The sequence below is a fragment of the Rhipicephalus microplus genome, chromosome 8 (genome assembly GCF_043290135.1).
Source record: "Rhipicephalus microplus isolate Deutch F79 chromosome 8, USDA_Rmic, whole genome shotgun sequence".
Taxonomy (NCBI): Eukaryota; Metazoa; Arthropoda; class Arachnida; order Ixodida; family Ixodidae; genus Rhipicephalus; species Rhipicephalus microplus.
In genome coordinates, this window is record NC_134707.1 from 126848245 (window position 1) to 126875003 (window position 26759).

The window sequence follows — 26759 nt, forward strand, 5'->3', positions numbered from 1 at the left end:
CGAGGTATTCTATTAGGGCCTTAAGTTCCGGGTCGGCCTGCTGTCATTCAGCGAAGTCGTCGGTAGTTATCGTTCCCAAGAAGTAGTCGTCATCCGGGTCGTCGGGTAGCGGTTGGTCGACAGGCGTACGAGAGAGACAGTCGGCGTCGGAGTGTTTTTTGCCGGACTTGTAAATGACAGTAATGTCATATTCTTGAAGTCTCAGGCTCCATCGTGCGAGGCGACCTGAAGGGTCCTTCAAAGTGGCTAGGCAACACAAAGCGTGGTAGTCGCTCACAACTTTGAAGAGCCTGCCGTAGAGGTATGGGCGAAATTTCGACGTAGCCCAGATGATGGCGAGGCACTCCTTTTCTGTTGTGGAATAATTTGCTTCTGCTTTGGATAGCGATCGGCTGGCGTAACTAATAACCCTTTCAAGTCCGTCAGCCATATGCACAAGAACGGCGCCAAGACCTACGCTGCTTGCGTCAGTATGTATTTCTGTCTCGGCGAATTCGTCGAAATGGGCAAGTAACGGAGGCGTCTGGAGGCGATGTTTAAGCTCCTGGAAAGCGTGTTCCTGTGGCGTTTCCCACTTGAACTCCACGTCGGCCTTGGTAAGGTTAGTGAGAGGATCGGCGATGCGGGCGAAGTTTTTCACGAACCGCCTATAATAGGCGCAGAGGCCCAGAAATCGGCGCACGGCTTTCTTGTCAGTGGGCGGCGGGAATTCGGCGATGGCGGCTGTTTTCCGTGGGTCAGGACGAACTCCTGACTTGCTGATAACGTGCCCCAGAAACAAGAGCTCTTCATACGCAAATCTGCACTTTTCTGGCTTCAGTGTGAGTCCGGAAGTCTTGATGGCTTGAAGTACAGCTTCAAGGCGCCGAAGATGCTCGTCGAAACTCGAGAAAAACACGACGACGTCGTCCAAGTACACAAAGCAAGTCTGCCACTTCAATCCTGCCAGTACTGCATCCATAATGCGTTGAAAAGTTGCAGGCGCTGAGCAAAGGCCGAAGGGCATCACCTTAAACTCGAAGAGGCCGTCCGGTGTTATAAACGCCGTCTTCTCTCGGTCTCTTTCGTCGACTTCGATTTGCCAATAGCCAGTCTTGAGGTCCATTGACGAAAAGTACTCGGCGTTATGGAGCCGATCAAGTGCATCGTCTATTCGTGGGAGAGGATACACGTCCTTTCTTGTGATTTTGTTCAGGCGGCGATAATCGACGCAGAAACGTAGGGTCCCATCCTTTTTCTTCACTAACACCACGGGATTTGCCCATGGGCTCTTGGACGGCTGGAGAGGTACTGGGATCGTTACCCAGCACCTCCACCAAATGTCACGGGGTCGTGACGTGGCCGAAGACAGGAGACTTCTTGTTGGAATTGAACTGTTTATTTGGGCGAACCTATGCCCGGTAAACAGAAAGTCCAATTACAGCAGCAGTCTCGCACAGATAGCAGTCTCAGACTGATAGCGGCGAACGCAGCGTCGGCCTTCGATCAACAACTGACAAGCGGCGAAGCGCGTCGGCATTTATATTCCCGCCGTCGAATGTTCTAGCGCTATCGCTGGCGGCGGCGTGCGTTCTAGAACAATCTGTACCATTCGCACAGTGGGCGTGATCTTATCGAAATGATCTACTACAGTCCGGAGCCCTCTAGAAAACTGCAGGCGTGGTTTGCGCTGAGAATCGTGTGGTGTTTTGGGACGATAACAAAAACTTGGGAAATGGAACGTGGCAATATTTTCGCTCTAGTAAAATATTAGGCCACATGCTCCAAGCGACGTGTCTTCATCAGCTGAATCTTGATTGCCTGACGTTCAATGTAAAAAGAGCTAAGAAACTTCAGTTGGAAGTTTTCTGTTCTGCCAAGACACATTAACCAGCCACGCATACTGTGATTATTGTATCAGGTAGGTGCAATTGGCAGCTCGCAGTTTCCATGCACTTATCTCCCAAACATATTTTTGAGAATTCAAGACTGAATTCTGGTTCAAACTTCCGAAGCTGTTAAGACAAGAAACGAGACTTTCGGGAATGCATATCCCTAAGTACTGATAGGTCAGACCTATACTACTAATTTTCCTAAAACGAGCTGGTGGAATGTGTAAAATATTGCCTTCTAGAAAATGATAAAATAAAATTTGGAAGAGTGTGTGGTGTTTTAAAAGGATATTTTCCCGAAGCGTTGTCTTTGCATTGCAGGTCCGCAGTAGTTGAATGGGACAACAAATGCTTTCTGCAGCACAGTGAGTTTTGTATTTGTTTCAAGGTCGCAGCGATTCTAAACACTTTTCTTAGTTTTGTAGACAAGGCTGAAAAGCAGAAGTTGAAAGATTTGGCTAGTCTAATGTGTAGATATGTGGATGGAAATTTATTTAAAAAATAAGTGAAGGTTTTGCACAAATTGCTTGTTGTGTCCTGGAAGTGTTCCAAGAATGTGGTAGAGTTCGTAATGAAGTTCCACAAAGAAACAAACTGCCATTCCTGGACCTGTTTTCAGAGTTGGAACTCTATTAGGTATGTGGGCTGTATAAGTCGAGGACCGCGAAGCCTTTGCACGAAGTTGATACTCCATCCCGCCATATACCTTGAGATTAACGATTCGGTGCCGTAACCACTAGACCACTGCGGCGGGACAGCAGCTAAAAGGTTCCAGATACCTCCGTCTCTCTGTTTTTTTTACACATTGTTTGCGTATTAGGTGGTTACAATTACCTGTGTTTCATTTTTCAGCTGAAAAAACATTTTGTGCATCTTCATTCGGCGGCTTTCAGGAAAAGTTCACCACCCTTTTTTTTCACCGTGGTTCAATTGACATCGTTAACTGTAAATAAACTAGCACAAGAAACGCCACAGTATAGCTTCCAACAAACTTCATTTACCGGGTTCATTTTCTGAACCATTCACGCGACTTCGTACTTGTTTTTCACATTGCATTTCGTTAGCTGGTATGCAGCATGCAATAAGGCGGAAAAGAAAACGGTTCCTGTTCTACATGGTAATCAGATGAGAAGCTACTGAAACTGGCTGGACGTGCAGTCGAGCTAATCTCTGGAAACGCCGTGCCGCTAATCTCTGGGTGACCGTTTCTAGCGGTGTCGTGTATCCACCGTGGCCTTCGGATAAGACGCAGTTGGTGTCACCCATGGTTCTGCCTTACACATTGCGCAGTAAAGGATTACTTTAGGCACAACCTGTGACCTTACTGGAGCAGAGACGACTTTAGGAGTATGCCACAGGGTGTTTTGCGGTGGTGTGTCAACTCTCTTTACACGGATACGTGAACGGTGCGCGGTGATATAGAGCCAGGATACATGGCCTACTTCCAGAGGCTGAAGATCCATGTGTCCGTGGCCATCGTGCTTGTGCTTGTCTCTGCAGCGACGGAAGTTGAAGCCACAGAATTTCAGGGTCTGAAAGACCTGAAAACACAGGTGAGCGACTTAGCGAAAAGGTGGCATGAGTGTAGCGTATCGCTAACTGGTATGGCCGAGGTTCCCGGTGAGCTAAAGGATTTGAAAGCGCAAGTGGAAGCAATGAAAAATAAGAGATACAATACAGCGTCCAACTTAATACCCCCTGTGCCGGGTCTGAGCATTGATGCAGCGTTCAAGAAGGTTCTAGAGATCGATAAAAGACTTAGTGCAATGGAGGTAGAAAACAAAAGTTTACGCGAAGCTATGGAACAGATGAAACGAGACATGCATTCAGAGCGGCTTGAAAGGAAGAGCAGCGTGCAGGCTGTACGAGCTGAAGCAAGGAGTGTTGCGGAACTGCTGGTGCCGGAAGTGAAACAAACGTTAGTGGAGCTTCCATCGATGGTAGCGAAAATGAAACGTTTTTTCAGAACTGGCAGAGACGTAATGCAGTTTTTGTCACCAACAAGATCTCCAAATGATACGGCCGATCAAGACAAGTTGAACACCGTTCAGATGGAGAGAAATTCAGTAGCTGTGCCAGAGGAAGAAACCAGCGAACCCACCAATGAACTAGACGCCGAGGTTAACGCTGCGGCCTATAATCAACGCGGTAACGTGCCACACCACAGCTCTCTACAGAAGTTTGAAATTGGGAGTGGTATTCAAGAAAAGATCTATAATAGTACTATTCCGACACTTGTCACTCATTTTGCTGAAAATGACTCCTATACACAGCCAAACTTTACTGAAACAGCATTACACAGCGAAGCATTGAAAAACACAAGATATGGCAATGTCAGTGAAATTGAGTTTGTTGGACAAGAAAGAAATTTTTCTATTTCCATCACAGACGGCAAAGTAACCAGCTGCATGGAATACGGTTCGAACAGTTACAACATATCAAATTCTAGCACGGAGCCTTGTGATGGTTTTAGAGTCGAAATGGATTTTGGAGGGCACGGAACAGGAGAGCGAATGGTGCCTATATCTGATGACTTCACTAAACACAGGTGGTCTATTGAAAACGCCATCGTGTTCATGGCCATAGAACTGCAAAGGTTAAGGAAAAGAGTTGCCGAGGAGGCGTTAAACGACAGAGATGAACGGCTTGAGGAGATTGCCGAAAACATGATGAGAAAGATGAATGAAATGAAATATTCTATCGAAGGCGAAATGGAACAAGGCCTTGTGAACATCAGCGTTAAGATTGAAGAAATTATAGGGGTTTTAACACAATATAATTTGACTCACCTTGAAGGCACAACTCAAGAAATAGCAAGGAACACTAGTTCACTTTGGGAGAGTATACACAATGCACATAATAAAATGCAGCATGTGCAGCACCAATTTTCAGAAGCTATAGAAAGTAGCAATGTTGGCAACAACGCCTCTTTTCATTTGATGAAAGAAAACCTCGCATTATCTGTGAGCCAACTTGAAGCGCTGAATAAGTCACTGCAGAGATTTGTTGCAGAAAGGGAAACGGTACTCAAGGGCAAACTGGAAGTGTTGAATTCTGCAATAGAACTTAATATGAGGCAGCTTACCGAAACTGTACAAGAGTGTTGCTCGGCAGTTGAGGGGCTTAATGGGACCACTCAGGGAGTCCAGGCTTCTTCTCTATATGAGTTAAGCAAAAATAATAACAGCAGCATCGCTTCCACGGAAATCAAACTGCAAGCACGGATGGATGATCTGGATCACAGGTTGCTCAGTGAAATCGAGCACCTAAAGGAAATGATGAAGATGAAGTCACCTGCTCAACTGCCAATCTTCAGTGGATGGCACCCAGGTATTGACTTGCCATGCTAAAAGTCTTATTTAAAGAAAGTGCAACGTTTTACGAATGATTATTCAACTATAATATGATTGTTTTGGATGATACTCATTCTTCATAACATGTTTAAAGTACGCATCACAAGATGTGTTTAAATAAAAAGAATTAGTTCAATCCCCGCTTTCGCTACACATTGTACATGCGACATCTTTTCCCCACATTTTTTTTAAACTAAAAGCACATGTAAGCAATGTCAGATCTACGAGTTGAACCTGTCAAAATGTCGACCTTGTCGGCTACATTCTGATAACTGGTTGCGCAGTAATACCACATTAACTGCTGTGAAATATGTTCATTGCGCGTGATTGCGATGGGACACAAGAAAGAAGAGAGTTGAATGTTCGTCACCCGAATCCTGTCAATCTTCATTTACGACGTTTCTTTCTAGACACCTTTCTTTATCAGTGAGTGTTTCAAGCGAGCAGAAACTTGAAAAAAAAAAGGCAGATCCCACGTACAGTGGGAATCGATGATATGGAAAGCATGACTGGGGAAGGTCGATATGTCACTCTAAAATCAGCACTATATTACTAGGTGGAGGTCAATGAGGCCGTAATGGCTTACTTGTCATGATTATCATGTTTGAATGTATCGTTCACTTTCGTCATCTATTCACATCACGTGATATCAAACTATGTGGAGCTAGCGAAACAGCCGCGAGCATGCTACAAGCGTGCTTTGTTGTCATTGTCTAAAATGACATGCTTGTCAGCATTATCATGATTGCACCAGTCGTATACTTTCGTCATTCATTGACGTCACGTAATACCAAGTTTGTTACATGTGGACATATCAAAATGGCCGGGAGCGCATCATAAAGGGCCCAATATACTCTAATGTAGCGTTGACGCACGCACACGCTGTGCACAGCGACACTACGTTAGCAAAACGCGAGATTCTATAGTCTGACTCCAGGCGCAACCGGCACGGCCAACGTCAATCGGCGCGGTCCGAAGGCAACCGGTGCGAAATGCGACGTGCTCAATTCGCGCCGATGCCTTACCTAGACCAACGCCTCCTCTAGAAATATGCCTGAGCAATGGCTCGGGCTCCCAGCAGAGTTGGCCTGCGTTCAGTTTTAAACAAGCTCCGCGCGGTGGCGCTCGCGATTGACACTATTATCACGGCGACGGGCGGTACCAGCTAAGCGTTTGTCATCTGCGGCACAAAGCGGCGCGTCAATCGAGAGTTGTTCGAGACCTGCAACTGTGCACCACTATTTCGGAGGCTATGAAAAGTGTTGCGTTGTTGCACCGTCCGCCACAGGTGACGCTAGTGACTGAGAACATTTTCGAAATGAAGGAGGGAAAGAGTGTGGCAGCTGATTTTTTTCTCATGCGGCAGGCATCTTCCTAGAGGAGGCGTTGCCCAGACACGCTGCGTTCCATAACAGCATCTCCCTCTTTTCGTGATGAAGGAACGCTGGACGCGCTGAAACGCGCATGCGTCAAAGCAACACAGCGCGGCGCGCGCCTGCGAGTATATGGCTAGAGCGGCGCCTTACGTGGCAACACTTGCGTGACGTGACGAAATGAGTGCCAATAAGCACGCGCACCGCATCACGTCAAAGTGTATTAGAGCCTTGACTGTGGTATGTGGTCATGTTCGCACATGACACAAATCTCATGATTATCATGTTTGCATCAGTCACATACCTTCATCACCCATTCACGTCACGTAATGCAAAATTTGGCATATGTAAAGCTAGCGGAATGGCCGCGAGCACATCGTGAGTGTGGCATGTAGTCATGGTGGTACATGACACACATGTCATGATTATCATGTTTGGATGTGTCATTTACCTGTGTCGTTCATTCGCGTCGCGCACTACCGAGTTCGTTACATGTGAAGCTAGCGAAATGGCCGCGAGCGCATCATGAGCGTAGCACGTAGTCATGTTGTTACATGACACACATCTCATGTTTATCATGTTTGCACCAGTATCACACTTTCGTCATCCATTCACGTCTCGTACTACCAAATTCGGTATAAGTGAAGCTAGCGACACGGCTGCCAGCGCATCATGATGATGGCATGTAGTCATGTCACACGACACGCACCTCAAGATTATTATGTTTCAACCCCTTACATACGTTCATCACCCATGCATATACCGTAATGCCAAATTTGGTATATGTGACGCTAGCGACACAGCCGTGAGCGCGTAATGAGCGTGGTATGTAGTCATGTTGTTACATGACATGCATGTCATATTTTCACGTTAGGGTCAATTTCTTGTGTTCAGCATGCAATCATGTCATGCCATACAAGTTTTGCACCATGCCATGTGAACGAAACCACCGCAAGTGCTACTGTACCATTAAATGTAAATCGTGACATTCATGACATACATGTCATGATTTCCATGTTATGACTAGTCAAATATGTTCTTCATACAGTGATGGTATGCCATACCAAGTTTGGTATTGATACCATTATCGAAACGGCCAGGATAGCTGAAAGTCGAATGGCTAGATAGATAGATAGATAGATAGATAGATAGATAGATAGATAGATAGATAGATAGATAGATAGATAGATAGATAGATAGATAGATAGATAGATAGATAGATAGATAGATAGATAGATAGATAGATAGATAGATACGCTCAAAGTCGCTCGAGTTCGCTAAAAAATGCTTCGCATTTCTTGATTGATTCCATGTGAGACTGATGCCGAGCCGTCTTAGAACGTGCGTGTTTCGAAGTTACAGGAATCAATTAAATCTCAGACAACGCCCAGCCTATTGGCTGTAGTAGCCAAAATAGCGCTCGCATCCCTCCTGTGTTCTCTAAGATGATCACACAGGCGCCTACCAGTTAGCCTGCATAACATTTACCCGACGATCTTGTAGACAGCCCTAAGACCACCGTAGTAATTTACTGGTTTGGTGCTCGAGTGCTAACCTACATGCCACGGGAGCAAATTGTGGCCGCGGGGGCCGCATTTTCGATCGAGGCGAAAATACTCGAGACCAGTGTACTTAATTTAGGTGCACCTTAGAAAACAACACGGTGGTCGAAATTTCAGGAGCCTTCCAGTACGGCGTCTCTTCTAATTATACAATGGTTTAGAAACAGCCAATTGTTCCTCTAAATTATTTTTATTATTATCATTATTATTGTGGGCAACAAAAACACTGCATCTTCTCGGGGTTCAGGTGATATGCTTTTAAAGACGATAGTCTTTCTTGGGGACCTTCGACGCAAAAATTTTGGTCTGTCTTTCTGTACACTTGTCTGTTTGTCCACTCTTACCGGCATCGGGTACTTGAAACGGCCTACCCCATTCCCAGTGACCACCGATCACTGTTCCTTTAAGTTGAGCGTTCATGCTAGTGCAATTGTCAATTAAAAAGCAAATATTGTGCATGTCTGGGGCACCGTAATTACCCGCATATTTTCTGCATATACATATCTTACAAGAAAACGCATACATAAGTAATTTTAAGGACCGTAGCGCTTATCACGCTGCGCTTACCATGCAACGCTTGCATGGAACGGAAGTGTTTTCAACGGCCCCGCCACGGTGGTCTAGTGGCTAAGGTACTCAGCTGCTGACCCCCAGATCGCAGGATCGAATCCCAGCTGTGGCGGCTGCATTTCCGTTGGAGGCGGAAATGTTGTAGGCTCGTGTGCTCAGATTTGGGTGCACGTTAAAAAACACCAGGTAATCGAAATTTCCGGAGCCCTCCCCTACGGCGTCTCTCATAATCATATGGTGGTTTTGGGACGTTAAACCCCACATATCCATCAAAATCAACTGTTTCCAATGCTTTGCTAAGACGAGATGGTGGTGGCACCTACCTATCGCCTCGCGTTCTACAGCTTATCATCTCTGAGATGGGCACGCACGGCCATGCGCTTTGTTTTCTAAAATAAACTGCCAGATGACGCTCATGACTCACGTGTGTCATGACTTGATGCGCTCGTGAGCCTCTGTTGCACGCTCGAGGCACTTTAACAGAGCGCCTCCGGAATACCCTTGATCAATTGTCTTACGCAGAACATCAAATAAATGTTTTCTTCACTCCCTCCACACGCAAGACTCTCGTCTTTGGACGACAGCTGCAGATTACATGCAGATACGGGGCCAATTTTTTTATTGTTGGTGTCTTTCTCCTCCGCTCTATATCACACGTACTTTTTAAAAGCTCGTATGGTAGTAAAAAACAACATAATTCAAAATTTGAAGCTGTCTCCTATGGGCGGATAAAGACACCATGAATGAACGGCGCCGCCAAAGAGCGCTTGCTCGGACGCCTTGTTTTTCGATGACGTATGTACCCTGTTCGACCTCTATAAAAGGCTGGGAAAAGTGAGTAGTCCACAATTATTGTTGCTTGGTTTTCATCATCTGCTTCGAGTTGTCAGTGAATTCACCCTCGCACTCCCAATGGCTAGCTTTCCGCTAAGCTTCATTGTTAAAGGGACCACACCGAAAGGGAGTCTGTCCTGGGTTCGAACACTGAACCTGGACGAATTGAGCGGCCATCATAATCTTTTGTTGCTCAGAAATTCGTTCAATTTTTCTGTGGCTCTATTACACAAACACGTGGTTTTCTATTATTTCTTTACATCTCATATAGGTAATAAATAAAACTTCTGAAGATTTATGCGGCGAAACCGTAATACGACTTTGAAACACGCCACGGTGTGGAATCTTTATAAACTTCGACAACTATGACCAGAATTTGGAGAGATTCACACGTAGCGCCATCTATAGTCGGTCACAGCGGCCTTCCGTAACTGAAGGGAGAGAGGTGAAGAAATTACATTTTATAAAAAAAAGCTAGTTATCAAAATGATTTCAGGTGAAAATCACAGTGTCACACTACAAACCGCGTGGCTCCTCAAAGTTGTATTTTACAATGGGTTCTTACGTACTTCAAATAGGTGGTGTTCGACTATCCTGGGAAGCCAGATGGTTTGAACTGAAATACTGAAGTGTCCCAATTGTTTTTCTAGTAGATTTCTGCTGTGCAGACCCCGGAGTCATTTAAGCTAACTCGATTAATTTTTTAAAAAGAATGAATTTCTTTTACCATTTCCCGTTCATTATTGCAAGGACGTCATTACTGCCACCTGCAGATGGCAGTAGGTATACAGGTCCCGCAGTCCTGGTAATGCTGGAGTCCACTTCCAGCGGTAATTTTGATTTTCACTGGATCTAGGTACACGGCTACATCTCTTCGCCGCCATCAAAACTCAGCCTTCGTGGATGGTAATTGAGCCCATGATTTACATTTTCACAGATGTGTATCATTTGGTCATGTCCAACCTCAGAAAAATGTGTGACAAACATCACGCCCATGTTTTAACGCAACTGAACACACCTTCATTTGGCTGTTTAACAAACTCGGAAGTAACTGTATTTCTGAGGTAAAAGAAGTGTTAAGCGAAGTTGTATGATTTGCTCATACAATTACCCTAAACAGCTCCTTGATTGTGCATTCTGTGGGGTCATGTTTCATTGTGTGTGTTGGCATTTTAGTCCCAATAGTGTTTCAAGGAAACCAGCAGATTAGTATTCGGGACGAGAGATGTGTATATAGGGCTAAATAAGTGTTTTATTCTACGTCGACGACTGTAACGCACCAGAAAGCTTGAGTTGTGAGCAGCGAATGAGCATGAGTTTTTATGTCCGCTTCGTGTAGATGATGCGGCGGACTGCCCGGGACTGGATGTCCTCGCTACTGACGACCGCTTGATACTATCTCCCCACAACAGCGGCCGCTATCGGGCTCCGCACCTGCCGTCTGATCCAATGCCTGTCGGCTCAGTTGTTCGCTTTCGATGTGTTCCTGCTGGCAGCCACAAGTTGATTGGCGCGGTGGAGATACGCTGCCTGGGTGCCAAGCGTTGGTCGAGTAAACCACCCAGATGCCAGCCACTTCTTACATTGGAACAGATGATGAGTAAGTACCGGTTTTCCTCAGCCTCAAACGATAGCCCTCACTGACCATTATTGTGTACAGTTGTTTGATGCTTCGTTGGGGAAAGGCGCAAAAAAAGTGCTGTGACAGCTCAAAAGCCTAGTAAGAGGTCCACCCAATGCGGTGCGAAGCCAGCTGAGTGTGACATCCCTACCACAGTATAATAGAAAAGAGAGAGAAGTTTAGTTGCGTAGTTCAATATAATCACGCTGCGCTGCGTCCCTGTTACAAGCATGACACAGCCAGCGACCCGTGTCTCCCGGCAAGACACTTGTGTGACAGTTATTTCTTTCTTTTCTTCATTTATATTTTGTTGGGGTGGAGTGGGGGGTGGAGTGGAGGCACCGTATGGGTGGTCGGTACGTGCTTAGGGAGATTACAGAAAATAACTGACGGGATGTGATGAAACAATACAATGGCACCGAAAGCACCCTCATTGTGCCGGCTATGTTGAGATGTCTTCAATATTGCTTCATTTATATGTAAGGTATTGCACACAGCAGGTATATTTACCGGTATATTTACCGGAGATACACTATTTATAAGAGAAATAAATGTAGATGCCGCAGCACAACGCTCCTGCAGCTGCACTGTCACACACTTATGCGAGCTGTGAACTCTATAAACACCCTTAGTGCTTACACGCTTTCTAGGATTTCGTTTAAGTCGGAAGAATACTAACCTTGTGGATTCACTGAAGGAAACGACTCCAAAGTAATAGTTCAAGAGATCGAGAATGGATATATCGTATCGCCCAGTCCTGCCTAAGGCCTCATGTGAGAGGTTGGCAGTATTTCTGAAATAAATAAATATATGTGAGGAGCAACAAGCAAGAAAAACACAGTGTCTGTTGCGAATGCAAGATGGAGTCACAGGTGAAACAACCTCTATCTTTCATTGCAAGAGCAGTAATATGACCATTTTCGGTGGCTTTTTGCCTTCGCAGTTTGTGTGATGTTATGTATAAAGTACAAATCCATAACATATCCCCCATCCCATGTTCTAGCATTGAGTAAATGAGTGCAAGCAAAGGCAATGAATGCCGCTTTAGCTGAAGTGAAACGATATAGTCATCTCGTTGATGTGGAAGGCGTAAATGATAACATGAACCTGCCTGCAAGACCTGCCATCGACAGCTCCTCCAGCGGTGAAGCGCACCGCCCACTTTCAAGGAGCAGAAAGGGACACCGGAGGAGTAGGGGGCTGTGTGGCTCCAGCAACCACTGTGAACTTTTGTTGTAAAATTGTGGTTGCGATAGCTGCCACGGCTCGTATCGACCGCGAGAACATAGCATGGCGCAACATACGTTGCGACGACTCTCATAAGATGCCGGTGTATGTCGTTTCCTGGAACACCTAATTCACTGCGCTTGTGCCACCATGCCTTTTTGTTGTGCGCATTTTGCGTGCCTCCCCCTTGCAATGAAGCTCATTTGTTTGAAAAAACGGGACGGCATGACAATCCGCATAAGCAAACCGCGATAGGTGCCCATGCTGGCATCTATGTGTAGCATGCTACAATCGTCACCTCAAGCTGGTTTGATTTATGTCGAAGGGTATCGAGTGCAATTGATGGCGCGAAAACTTAGCTGCTGACACGCTGTTAAACGCCTTCTCTGCGTGATTTTTCGAACTCTCCACGAAGCGAATGATTGAACTTGCCCCAACTAGCGAAACGAGCCGCTTAACAGTAATACCCCCGCGCGCGGGAGGCGCAAATACACAATTGCCAACGAATGCGCGAGAACGGCGAACGGAGTAATTCGCCACACAATATTAGAAATACTGGCTGAATCTTCAAAACACAAAGCCGATTTTCCCTTCACCACTCATTTTCGTTGTGCCTAATCTGATTGAAGATCGTTGTCATTAACCTTTTTGTGTGTTTTTACTACTCATAAGTTTACTTTATTCTTTAGCTTAGAATTGTCGACAACGTATTCATGTTAAATTTTCGCGCCTTCGATGAGATGGTAAATGTGACATATGTTTCTTTCGTAAGGACGAGACCAGGGGAGATATTTGAGATGCGGGTGCGCTTTCTTTACAAAAGTTGTTAATTTGCAGTGCATGAGCTGGTGGTTCTCCAACATTAGTAAATTTGTCGACAAACCCCCACGATGAGCTCCAAAAAGCGTTCCTGATCATACGTCCGCTTTTACCGAACGTTCTAGCAGCGGTGGCGTACATGAAATTCTGGTCACAAAATTGGTCTCTGCGGACCAGCGAGTTTGCGTTGGCGCCTTTTTACCATTCTTGACTTTACCAGCTAAATGCCTCACATTTTTTGTTGCATGTGGGTAATGATCAAAACTAGCTTACAGCGGGATCTGCAAAATGCGTCTGGCACATTGGCATCGAAAAATGCAGTAAGGATTTAGTGGTTTTAAATGAAGAAACGAAAACAAACTGGAGTCCGGCAACTGTCTCGAGCAAAGCGGGACACCTCAGCAGTGGTTCACAATGGGAAGGCTAAGAAGGAATTAAAAGAGATAGAGAGAAAAGTAAATAATATAAGATGGTTTGAAACGTCCGTGGACGGAAACCATATCGGCGAGCGGTCGTCGAATAGAGGGCGTCGCGCATGGGACAATCGTCAGCTGTGAAATTCACTGAGCGTCAGAAGTTGCTTGCAGTCTCCGCAGTAGTGTTGCAGCGGTATACCCGGCTGCTGACCCGGAGGTCATGAATTTGATCCCGGCACCGGCTGTTATATTTGTATAGATGCCAAATTCTGGAGGCCCGTGCAGTGGGCGATGCCAGTGCACGGTATATGCATGCCAAATGGCGTGCACGCCCGATGACATGCACGCCATTTTACAGCGACGGCGATGAGCGACAACGACGAGCAACACGATTTGTTGTAGCGCAGGCCCATCCCTCGCCGTCACTTGTTGCATCACGGGTTTCCGGAAAACTGAAAAAAAAAATACTTGTTGCTCGAAAGTGCACGTGATGATCTCCGCCAACATGACGGCCGGGACTCCGGATTCTCGCTTCGGTTGCGATTCGCTGTCAATGTTTGCTATCCGTAGGTGTTCGAAGGACCCCAAAGTATTTACTACCTTCTTCGTAGTCACATATAACACTGATAGGCAGGCAGCAACCTTATTTAGTTATGAACCTTCTTATCGGTAGTTTGTAGTTATCTTTTGATGTTGGTTTCATTGCAATAGTGACAGCTTTCTGCAACCTGAAATCTTCATGCAAAGTGCATCACAGCCGTCGTAGCGTGAGCTTGTGGGTACCCCATGAGGAGAAAACGGATAATATTGTCATGGTGAAAAGTTTGGATTGCGAAAAAGTAGAAAGCCGCAAAACTGTACATTGGCTTCCTTGTGCCACACTAGACAGTAACGAATTGGGCATGTTCTCATCGGTGCACTTTTAAATTTTATTCTTTGATTGATCTACATGTACGTGATAGTGTTTATTCTAGCAACAGCGACGCTTTCTTGTCCAGACTTGTGGTTGAAGCTATGAATTAGAAGCGTAATTTCCTATGACACGTCGAGGAGGTGGGGATTTGTAGGTTGGCTAAAGCAAACGCCTGTAGATGCTACTGGGGGTGTTGCTGCACTTTTTTCGAGTCGTCGGTTTTTATAGTGCCGGTTTTCACACGATTTACGTCTGTTTGTCTAATGTGTACGACTTTGTATGCGAAAAACCGATGCAGTATTTATTTTTTTCTCTGAGGCTTCGATGTAGGACACCGAAAAGAAAAACAGAAACGTTTCATGCCATGAAATGGGCTCCAAAATGCCAAGAAATTTTGTTAACTCTGGTCCTGTAACAGACTTTAATATACGAAACTTTTACCACAATGAATACGCACCCATCAAGACCATTTTTTTTCGTAAGCTTTCTGGTGTAACAACAGAGGGCTGACGTTGCTCTACACTGTAACATTTCTGGGAAGCAGGAATTCTGATGAAGATTTGTGGGGTTTAGCGTCCCAAAACCACCGTATGATTATGAGAGACGCCGTAGTGGAGAGCTCCGGAAATTTTGACCACCTGGGGTTCTTTACTGTGCACCCAAATCTGAGTACAGGGGCCTACAACATTTCCGCCTCCATCGGAAATGCAGCCGCCACAGCCTGGATTTGAACCCGCGACCTGCGGGTCAGCAGTCAAGTACCTTAGCCACCAGACCACCGTGGCGGGGCGAAGCAGGCATTCTAAATGTTGTGCGAGATATTGTGGCATGAGATCGTTAACTGCGATATCCATAAGTTTCGCCGGTAATCGCTGAACGCCGTGTCGATATCCTGTCTGTAGTGCGCACTTCAATAACTTAATGCATACTTTTTACAATGCTAGTCGAATTGAATAAATTGTGCATTACTACAATGTAATCGATAAAGTTCATAGCGGTTTGTGTCAGTAAAACTTTTTAATAGATTGCACTCAGTCTAATGAATAGCGTGCTTCAAACTATGAGCACTTATGCAAATGAAATGCTTTTGATTTTTCTATGCACCCACGTCGTGGTCTTAAGGAAATATGCTCAGTAACGTATCTGTCATTTTGATATAGGTGGCTGGCTTTTAATCACAGAGTGGTTGTGATAGTCACATATTTTGACAGCCGATCGTTTGTACCATACATTGCTACTGCAATATTGCATGTTGTATTTTGAAGCTTTTATACACGACGCGTGTGTTTGGTTATGTATGCAAACATAGTGGCTGATCCTGTATTTAGGAATCGGTCAAACACGAAATTGAAATACCTCTTCGCCGAAGAACTTGAGCGCTTATTTTGCGTTGTTTTGCCATAAGGCCAAACATATCACTGCTCCAGCCACTAATTTCAAAGTCACGCGAAGAACCGCAAGCGAAAGCACCTCGAAGCTTGCAACGGGAACATCAAACAGTAAGCGCACTGTAAATTAGCACACACAGGGCGAGCACTGCATAAGAACGGTCAGAGCTTGACATTTTAAGCGCGCTGTATGAACAGAAAGAAAGGTGCACGAAACAAACGCCCAAGTATACACATGACAAGCACGGACAGTTCTCACAACGCTTGCTTCGTGTGTGAGCAGCGTACTTCTTTCGTAAATGCGTTTGTGGCAGCGAGCGAACTATCTTTCACTCTCTCAAAACATGAGTCTGATAAGGGCGCGCGCAGGAGAGACCACGCTTCGCGGAGGCGCCGCTCTGAGAAACGCGAGATACGATGACGAGCGGGCCCAACGCGCACTCGTCGCGTCATCTCGCTACTGATGGCGAAAACGCACTGAATCTGTGGAGGTGTGAGGACAATGAAATGGTATATGGTGTATATAAACGACTTGCCGTTAGCGCACCCTTGACTGAATGCGCATTGTGTTGTAATAGTTATAGCCACGCGTTGCTGTTTGGATGGTCATTGATTTGACGTGTGCGAAAGAGCTTCTGCATATCATTTCTTTTCTTTGCACTCTGTTGTATATATATACACTATTATATATACACTATTATATTCGTGATGAAAGTACGTCGGCGGAGCCATGACTCTGGCATAAAGCACTTTTTGTTAAAACATTTGTACCGCATTTCTAAGGATTGTTCTTAACCCTCCATGTCCCAGCAGATGGGTGGGGAAAAGGGCGCACTCATTTTGTGCTCTGCCTGGGGTTTTCGTGTGTCTTTCTTGGCGTTCAAACACTTTGTCACAAGTGTCAACGAAGCAGATAGGGGTGACTTGGGGAGGTTCCCGAGCCTTCATCTTTTCATATGTTACGTGGCGACGTTTCCATCGAGCTTCAGCTCCCTTGCAAGAACGAAGTTAAGGATTGGTTCACCACAGTGGTATATACAGCTTGATTAAATTATATTCAGAGCTTAACGTCCCAAAACCACCATATGTATATGAGAGACACCATAGTGAAGGGCTTCGGAAATTTTGACGACCTGCAGTTCTTTCGCGTGCAGCTGAGTGTGAGCACACGGGCGTACAGCATTTTCGGCTTCATGTAAATTGCAGCTGCCGCAGCCGAGATTTTATCTCGCTACCTGCGAATCAGCAGTCGAGCCACCAGACCACCACGGCGGGACCTCGGTCATGGCGCTCCCACTGCGTTTTTTTTAGATTTAATAAGGCTTTCGACACTCTTTTACCAGCTACTACTAATGAAAATGAGCCTACTAAACCTCTTGTGTAATTTACTCAAGCGAATGGAGTGTTTTTTATCTGACATAGGTCAATATGTTAATGCTAACAATCAAAATTCGTCATCTGCGGCGGTGCACTCAGGCGTACCACAATGTTCAGTCCATGGTCCGCTTTTGTTCCTTATTTTTAATAACGGCCTCACGTCTTCTATTTCTTCTAACACTCATCTTCGCGTATATAATTGCGTTACTTTTCATAAAATAACCAGTGGTAATGACCGTTAATTCTTTAAATCCGATCTTAACACCATGGCAGCGTGGTGAAGCACATGGTGAGTGGATTTAAACATTGACAAACGTAAAGTGATGCACGTAACAAGAACAGCCAACACCCCCCTGAGAGAACAACCATCCGCCTGACGCGGTCAGCTTGTATACATTCTTGGGTATTATTATCACGTTGAACCTATCTTGGGCACCTCATATCGAATACATTATAATAACGCCAGTCGTACGTAAGGCTACATGCGGCGTAAAAAAAAAGCACCATCAGCCCTAAGAAACCTCCTATATAAGAAATTAGTAAGGTGCAAGCTTCAATATGCATCTTCAGTGTGGGATTCTCATCACGATAACTTGAATACTTCCATAGAACTTGTAGAGAATAACTCTGTCACTTTAATAATTTCAAACTATAATCGCAATGCAAGTATAACTATAACAAAATCCACCCCAGGCCTTCCTTCTCTGGCATTTTATTGTAAAATATCCCGCTTGGACACATTTCACAAATTATTCTATCATTCCACTCTTTATAACCAACCAATATTCATTCCTCAGAACATATCCCATCGTATCAACCACCGTCATGAGGTTGGCATCACATCATGTAAATCCCAGTGTTTTTATCGGTCATTAATACCTCGTACATCCGCAGATTGACACTGCCAATGGTCCAACCTAATGGACTTTCGCCAGGAAGGAGTACTTCCTTCTGATGTCCCGTGTTTGTTGTTACCCCTATTCAACAAAAGATAATACCAACAGACGCACCAGGATGGTGTTAATACTGTCACAAAATATTGCTATATTTATACTTTTTTTAGGAGCCTATGGGAGCCCAAATGAGATAATCTATTCTATATGAGCGAAACCGAAATTTTATCCTATGATACGGAGGATAGTGAAAGATTAAATTCCAGTCACAATTTTATTCGGTTGTATGTTATTGACTTGTGTACGCCGGCAAAAAAAATGTTGGAGCAGGCTCTACTATATTGCCAGCAGCGAAAGCATTTATTTTGCTCACGTATTTCTAAAGTGTACTATACGCTCTTTTAGAAAAAAATGCGCAGCTCGCACTAAGGCGTGCAAGGCTTGAAAGAACTAAACAAGATGATTTTGGAGATTACTCTGGCTGCTTCACTCTAGGCCTTAGCTAGGTGGTGTGGGTTGTTTTTCGGTTGCTTCTATAAATCCTCACTAGGCATTATCCCGTATTCACAGATGCTCCCGGACTCGTAACTCGACCTCTAGGATTCATGAGACTTTTCAAGTCAGAATAGGCAACGATAAAACCTCAAGGATCCCTTGAGGTCGAGTTCTGAGTCGAAAAGCATTTGTGAATGTGGACCTTTATCTTGGGGATGCTCTATTGGGTCCACCTTGTAGTAAGTGAAAAGAGGTTTGAAATAAACGACAGACAGTCACAGACACGAAACGGAAGTTCGAACTCATGCTATAGCTAAGCGTTCACGCCTCTCGAAATTGTACGGACACGTCATAGTTGGCGTAGGTCTTCCATTCCTTCGGTGTCATCTAGCAGCCGCTGTTGTCTTTCTCGTTTCTCAGCCTTGTCTCGATGTACATAATCGGGCTCCTTGGCTCACCGCTGTATCTTCACAGCCTTTTGTTGTGTGAACAGTTGCCTTATTTTCTAAAATCGTAGTGACTGCAGTTTACGTAATTGTGACTGTGTCGCAGATTCAATGTAAACTTAAGATTCTCATAGCTCCTTCTATTCCAATTATGCAGCGGGCAACAAAACGGACATGACGCCATCCATACTTTACCATGGGCTAATCGGCGACGAGCTGGCCTCTGCGGACGACAATGACAGCTTGGTGGTTCGACCTGAGACAACCTTGCTACTCAAGTGTCTCTACCCTCGGCAACGCGGCAACGTTACCTGGCTTCATAACGGAACTGTCCCGCGTGATGCCACTCTCGCCTGGGCCCAGGAAGGTCCAGCAGATCTTGGCGAAAACGTATACTTGTTGCAGATTAACCGCACTTTACCTGAGCACTCTGGGACTTACCGCTGCGAAACGCCTGATGGCATGAATCACTCCATCAAAATCAAGATATCAGGTACGTCGAAAATGTTTTAATAACCTCTGCAGTATAGGAAAACACCTATAAAGCTGCAAGAAATTTGGTACACGCTCAAGAAAGGATACCGCGTTCTACTGCGTATCTCCATTGCCCATGAGACAACTATTTTAGATACCTGTAGTTTTAAGTATGCCTCGTCCACAAGATCACGAAATAGCTATGGGTCAACCATGCATGGAAAACCATGAAAGTAAAGCATTGTATTAACGGGTGTTTGTCAGAGGCTGCTGCTGTGGAATGCTGTCCGCTATGTCTACCACGGCCTCCCAAATAGTGAGGCAGTCGCACCTCAACTTATCGGAAAGGCATTACGCTTAAATTCTCATTAGAGAATATTGTAAACGTAAGTGCATTTTATTTGTTCTTCTTTTGAATATGCATATGTCTACTGTTTTAGGTCGGAGAGACGTGGTTCTACGCACCTGCGGGGCATACACCAGATAATGTAGTATCGATTTAAATATTGCCTTAAAAGCTTCATACAAGACAGTGCCTATAAATATGACCCTGAAAGCGCCTAGTATGTTTTGGCCATAATGTCGGCTTTGTTTTGCAATACCGTATGAATTGTGTTTGGTTTGTTGTACGTTCACTTAAGTACTACCTTCCCCAATTTCGACTGAGTTTAGGTGCTAAAAGTAGATTATTCTTCTGTTTTTCGGCTACAGCTGCATTCTAGGAAAGCTTTGGAATGTTCTATTGAATCGTTCATTACAGCACCTTTTTAGTGGGTCATCCCTTTTGTTTTTTTTTCGGTAGAAATGACATTTGTGCTGAGATTGCGCGCTGCACTGGTCTGCCATGATAATGCAGCGGTTACGGAGCTTGTCTCTTCGCTCGAAGATCGTGGGTTGGATCCTGGCTGCAGCCGTTGCAGGTTATTGGAAGCGAAATGGCTTAGAGGTCTATGCACTGTGCGATGTCAGTGTACTCTAAAAACACCTGGTAGTCGAAATTCCTAGAGCCCTCCACTACGGCCTCCTCCACAATCATGTTGGGGCTTTGGGACGTAGTTTTATCATTATTATTCTTATAGCGCTGCAGCAATGGCCGTCCAATAAATACCTTTACAGGGTTAAAGAGACAATAAACAGAAAGAATAAATATGCTTATAGTAATATTTCGTACTGTTAGAACTCCAATATCAGTAATTTTGCATCATAGGTTTATTAAGGAGGTGAAAATTAGGTTCAGAGTTTTGTTTTTAATTTTTGTGCCACCATTGTCGCGTGGCACGTAACTGATGTGAAAGCGCATTTGGGCACCTATACACAGCAATTGCCTTAAACTTGGCGTAGTAAGTGTGTAGTGCCTTCAGCGGGCAATGCACTTCCTCTTTTACCAATTAAAAACTACCTAAGACTCAGGAGGCACCCTCAAAATATGTGACGTCATTGCCAATGATGTGGGAGGTCACCAACCACAATTTTTCCTGTGTTGTCTCGTTTACTGAGCGTCTTCTTGTGGGGGAAGTGTTGTATTTTTCGGTACCATGAAGCAGTAGTGTATTGATAGGAAAACAGAATTGTTTTCCTCTTTTAGTGCCCCTCAGTGTGCTGCAAAACTTCCTTCCAAAAAATGCGTTCAAGGAACTAGTTCTTTCTGAGAAGACCAGAGAAATTCAACCGTTCCACTGAGAATTGGTAGAAGCGTAACGGCGACTCGTAACGTTCACGAGAGTTATGGAGCGTGCAAACTTTGCAAGTTGGTAGGACATAACTGAATATATGAACAGCGCAACCTAACAGTAATCACAGTGTAACTACGGAAGCAAAGATACAAGAATAGTATCTTTCGGTTCTTGTATCTTAGCTTCCATAGCTACACTGTAACTACTTTTAGGTTGCGCTGTTCGTATATTCAGTTCACGAGAGAATAGCAAAGTGATCGGCATTACCTCTGTAAAGTTTCAATGGCATTGAGCTGGCCCACGCTGGTGGCATCATGCAGAATAGGGCTGACGGGTCACCCTGTGAGGGGCGAGTATGTACCGGTGGCCCGTCAGTTGACTGCGATGCATCTTGGTTTTCATTTAAAGGAACCCACCAGGAATTCGGGGAAGTGTGTGCACCAAGGCTGACCACAATACAGAGGAACAACAGTCAGTTTTTTTATCGCAACATTCTTACCTGAAGAATGCTGTCATAGTGGAAAAAGTTACCTTCATAATCAACGGCCACTGGCTCTGTTCGTTCTCTTCTTTTTTCTTCTGCTGTGAACATGTACTGATTTGTTGTCTATCTTGAGATTCAGTAAGTGGGATAGGCGAGAAAGCGAGTGCGGAGAGAGACATAAACAATGAGAGAAAAAAAAGACAGAAAAATATTGCCTTGGAAAATTGGAGAGGTAAAATTCGAATCCTTGTATCCACGGCCCGGAGGCGAGTGTGTTATTTACTTGGTTACTCACTTCTTTATATTATGATACTTATTAACATACATGGTACTTGAAATCAAGTGATTGATTGATTGATTGATTGATTGATTGATTGATTGATTGATATGTGAGGTTTCACGTCCCAAAACCAGGATATGATTATGCGAGACGCCGTAGTGTAGAGCTCCGGAAATTTAGACCACCTGGGGTTCTTAAACGTGCACCCAAATCTGAGCACACGGGCCTACAACGCTTCCGCCTCCATCGGAATTGCAGACGACGCAGCTGGAATTCAATCCCGCGTCATTTGGGTCAGTAGCCGAGTACCTTAGCCACTAGACCACCGCTGCGAGGTGGAATCTATTCAATACAGACCAAGAACTTATGACAAACACACTGCACTAAAGAATTCACAATTTTCTCTAGAGTGGATACATCAAGTAGGGGCTTTGTTATTTGAAAAGGGGCGCTAACTAAAACCACCTTGTCAATACAATATTTCCACGCGCGTTTTTCATTATGCCTTTTGTTTGATTTGGATATCGCCAACAAAGCGTAGGTCAAGAATGCTCAGCGCAAACTTTACCTGAATGTTCAAGAAGGCTCGCGGTCATTGTAGATCGTTTTATTCTGATTACCCACAAGACGCGAACGCTCGATATTATTCGAGAGCTTGTGCGCAGACCAGTGATAAGGCTGGAATATTCGACGACACGTAAATAAATGCCACCGCATTTCGCTGCTTGTCAGTTTACCGATGGCTGACGCTCTGTTCGGCGCTATCAATGTCAGTGTCTTGTTGGCTTTACTTTCACGTGGCCACAAGTTTTGCACATTAAGTAGTTTTTTATATCCATATATACCTTAAAGGCCCAATCGGGTATTACATAGGGAGGTTCTAGTTGTACAATAAACTTGCAAATTAAAACATTGTTAATATATATTGAAAAATGGCAAACAAAATAAAAAACAGTTCTACAGGAAAAGATGCAGTAGGGAAAAAAATGGAGACATGAATGAGAACTCAATAAGAGGGGCATATCTATAGTGCAAAACATTATAAATAAATAAGCAAAAAAATCCCTAAAACAAATACAATAACAATAAAGAAAAATAAGCATAAATACATACACAAAACACGTACAAAAGGTAATTGTTATTAAATACTAATAGTTAAATAGTTAACCAGAACACCCAGGGCGCTCCCTTCGTCCGCGTCAGGACCCGTGAAAATATGCTCTTCTGGCTCACTTTCCATCGACTCGTATACACCTTTCTCTCAAAACGTTTATTCTAAAGCCAGTCTAATGAATTGGGCGGTTGAGTAAGTTACTAGCTCGGTGCTTCTCAGCGACAGGTGCGCACGCTGGCAGAGCTCAACATAGTTGGGGAGAGAGATTGAGGTTGAGGAGAAAAGAAACGAGATGAGGAGAACTAGTATAGAGAGATACAGAGAGAGGGAGGGGGAAAAAGACAAAGAGAAGAAGCAAAACAGAAAGAAAGACAAGAAAGATCGAACAAAGAGAGACGGCGAAAGAACGACTACAGCGAGAGACAGAAAGAAGGAGGTATAAAAAAGAGAAACAGAAGCAAAAAATGGAAAACAGGGCAGAAAGAAGAAAAAGATAGGAAAACAGAGAAATAAATACACAAAAATATGTTCCCTTCCTGCAAGCCAAGTACTTAAGCGAGTGGTTCATATGTGTTTTGGACATTATTTTTCATTCATATAAAGATATTGGGTCAGCAGTCATGAAGCGGCTAAAGTATTACGGTTTTCTGTTCAAGAAATGTATTTCAAATGGCACGTGTGGGAAGCTTTTGAATGTTCCAATTTTCGAATACCTGGAGCCCAGTATCCTGACTGCGCATTTGATGACCGTCGCGGAAAATGCGAGATGTCTCGGACTTGTCATAGACGAGCACATAAATACATTTATACATATATGTAGTATGGCAGGTTTTTCTGAAAAATCAATGTATGGGAGTTAATTCCTATTTTTTTTCTACATATAAACGACTCTAGGCAATGTTAGTTTGTAAATGTTATGCGTTTAGATGTGCGTCTTAATATGGCCACTTTGTTTTGCCTCAGGACTCTCACATTGTGTATTTTGATTGAAACGTTAAAAGTAACGGTAATGTAACGATTCGTCCCAGCTTTCAAAAAATAACTGTAATGACTACCTTTCACATTTCAGGACTTGTAAATAAAACTTGTTTAAAAATTGGGAGCAACATAGAACCAGCTTTTGTTACTGTTTTAAAAGAATGCATTCAAAACTAATGTTCCTTTAACAAACGAGATCAGAAGTTCCGCTGCCTGACAGAAGAGCTAACAGTTTCACAGCCCCCGTGGCTTTCACGATGCGAAATTGCCAATATTATTACAGAAATGAAGTAAAGGAAGAAGAAAGACACAATCAGCTCAGAGGTGCGCGAGCTTGCCAATCAGCCATTGTGACTCTTGCTTGTGGCTTTTCCTGTGTAAAAATATTTTGTACAGAAGTCACCGACTCTGTAACATATTGGTGAGAAGGGCTGGGTAACCGTTAGGCAACGGAGCTCCGCAGCGGATGTCGCATCGGTTTTTCAGCCATGGCCAATGCTGAGCCCTTCGCATGAACGTCCGCGTCTCCGACGAACATGGCGTCACAACCATACGTTTTCACGCTACTTAAGGATCCCAGTACATTCTGAGGGACTGATGACGTTGACGTTGACGATTGTTTGGCCATGTTTGAACGAGTGAGTGTGCTCAACAGATGGGATCCCACACTTCAGTTGGCTAATGTGCTGTTTTGCTTGAGAGGCACTGCCAAGGTATGGTATGAAAGCAACGAAGAAGAACTCAGAAGCTGGGACCAATGCAAAGAAAAAATGTGAGAGGTGTTCGGCAAAACCGCCGGTCGTAAGGTCGCCGCCAAAAAGTAATTGGCCTGCCGTGCCCAATCTCCAACGGAATCATGCCTCGCATACATTCAGGACGTGCTGGCCCTCTGCCGAAAGGCTGAAAGCGACATAACAGAAGGTGACAAGGTCGGGCATGTCCTGAAGGGGACTGCCGACGACGCGTTCAATTTCGTGATGTGCAAGGAATGTTCCACCGTGTACGCGATCATCAAAGAGTGTCATCTGTTTGAGCAAGTCAAAAGCCGCCACATTCTGCAAACATTCACCAGACTTCCAAACACCGCTGCAACATTGACTTCCGAGGACCAGTCCGCACCACAACGTCTTCGCCACCAGGAGACCTGACACGCATTGTTCGTCGTGAACTGAAAGCAATGGTGCCTCGGCCGTCTATCCGCGCAGTACTGCTTTCCCTTCTGTTACTGTTCCTTTTGTTCAAGCCATCGTGCGCCAGGAGCTTGAAAACATCGGAGTGTATTCCGTGTGCCATGTCACTGCGCCCAGAGCCAGCGAACGCGCTTTCAAAATGCTCTCCTTAAAGTGACGGTTTTCTCCACGTACCGCAACCCGGCTGAGTGGCTAACTGCTGACGACCGCCTTATATGTTTTAACTGCCACCGCGTTGGACATATTTCTTGTTACTGCCACAACACATGGTCCTCGGCACCTCATGCAACGACCCATACGACCCGTTTCGACGGTACCGCCTGCAACTTTTCACCTGCCGAAGCGTCCAATGCCGTTGACCAATCTCGCAACACTGGGTACAGCCACTCGCCTTCACCACGTGGACACCAGTCTCGTTCGCCTGAAATACGCCATCCATCGTCCCGTTCGCCGCAGCCACGGCGATTCTCGTCCCCCGTGACTTCCGGCCGCATCATCTCGGAAAACTGAGAATTGCAGCCGCCGGAGGTGGTGCTGCATTGACGACTTCCGCAGCAAATCATCTCTCCGTTCCCACCATGCAGACGAAGTGTAATAGACGTTAAAGTAGACGGCATACCTGTACAAGCATCTGTAGACACCGGCGCAAGCATTTCGGTCATGAGTTCAAGCCTTGAAGAAAGTTGCGACACCAGAGGTTGCATAAATGCTCCTTGTGGCCGATGGCGGCACGCCGATGATTCTCGGTATTTGCACTGCCCACTTAAGTATTAAGGACTACACTACTGTCATTTTAACAGTGATTGACCACTGCCCTTATGACGTTATCCTAGGCCTGGACTTCTTGTCGAATCATTCTGCTCTTATCGATTGTGCTACCAGCATCCCTCAGCTAGAGCTGCCTCCGATAGTTGCTGAACCGCAGACTGCCCCGCCGTGCCTGTGCTCTCTTCAGGATGTACGACTGTCACCACAGGCAGTCCCTTACGTCGTTTTGACCGCACAGCCACAGGTTCCCGATGGTAAATGGTCCTTCTTCCTTTCTCTGACGTCTTTTTGAGCCGCAACATCGCCATTCCCCATATGCTTGCGACTGCCACTGACAACTGTACCTCACTGCCACTTCTCAATTTCAGCTTGTGATCTCAAGTGCTTCCTCTCGGCGTGTTCTTGGCCAGCGTATCTGATGCTAACGAATTCAAAATAGCGGCTCTCACCACAGAGATTTATTTACTTCAGGCTCCTGTAAATAACAGGACCTGTTCTCTGCCAAATAATTTCTCGAAGATTATTGTACCCGAACTCAATTCTGCGGAAGCCAACTACATCCATCGCCTTCTCGCGTCATATACCGACATTTTTGATTTCGACGACAGACTTCAAGGGCTAACATCCAGTGTTCAGCACC

General features: G+C 44.9%; 1 protein-coding gene across 3 annotated transcripts in view; it reads left to right on the forward strand.

Moving 5' to 3' along the window:
- Positions 1-3121: 3121 nt before the first annotated feature.
- Positions 3122-26759, forward strand: part of LOC119164560 (locomotion-related protein Hikaru genki) — a 34576-nt gene continuing 10938 nt past the window's right edge. Inside the window, exons 1-3 of one of the 3 annotated variants that reach the window (XM_075872579.1) lie at positions 3122-5201; positions 10903-11163; positions 19316-19651. In XM_075872579.1, the coding sequence (XP_075728694.1) occupies positions 3305-5201; positions 10903-11163; positions 19316-19651 (2494 nt within the window). In that variant the 5' untranslated portion in view covers positions 3122-3304. The remainder of the gene's footprint in view (positions 5202-10902; positions 11164-19315; positions 19652-26759) is intronic. The other 2 variants (XM_075872580.1, XM_037416779.2) reach the window with 2 other exon arrangements.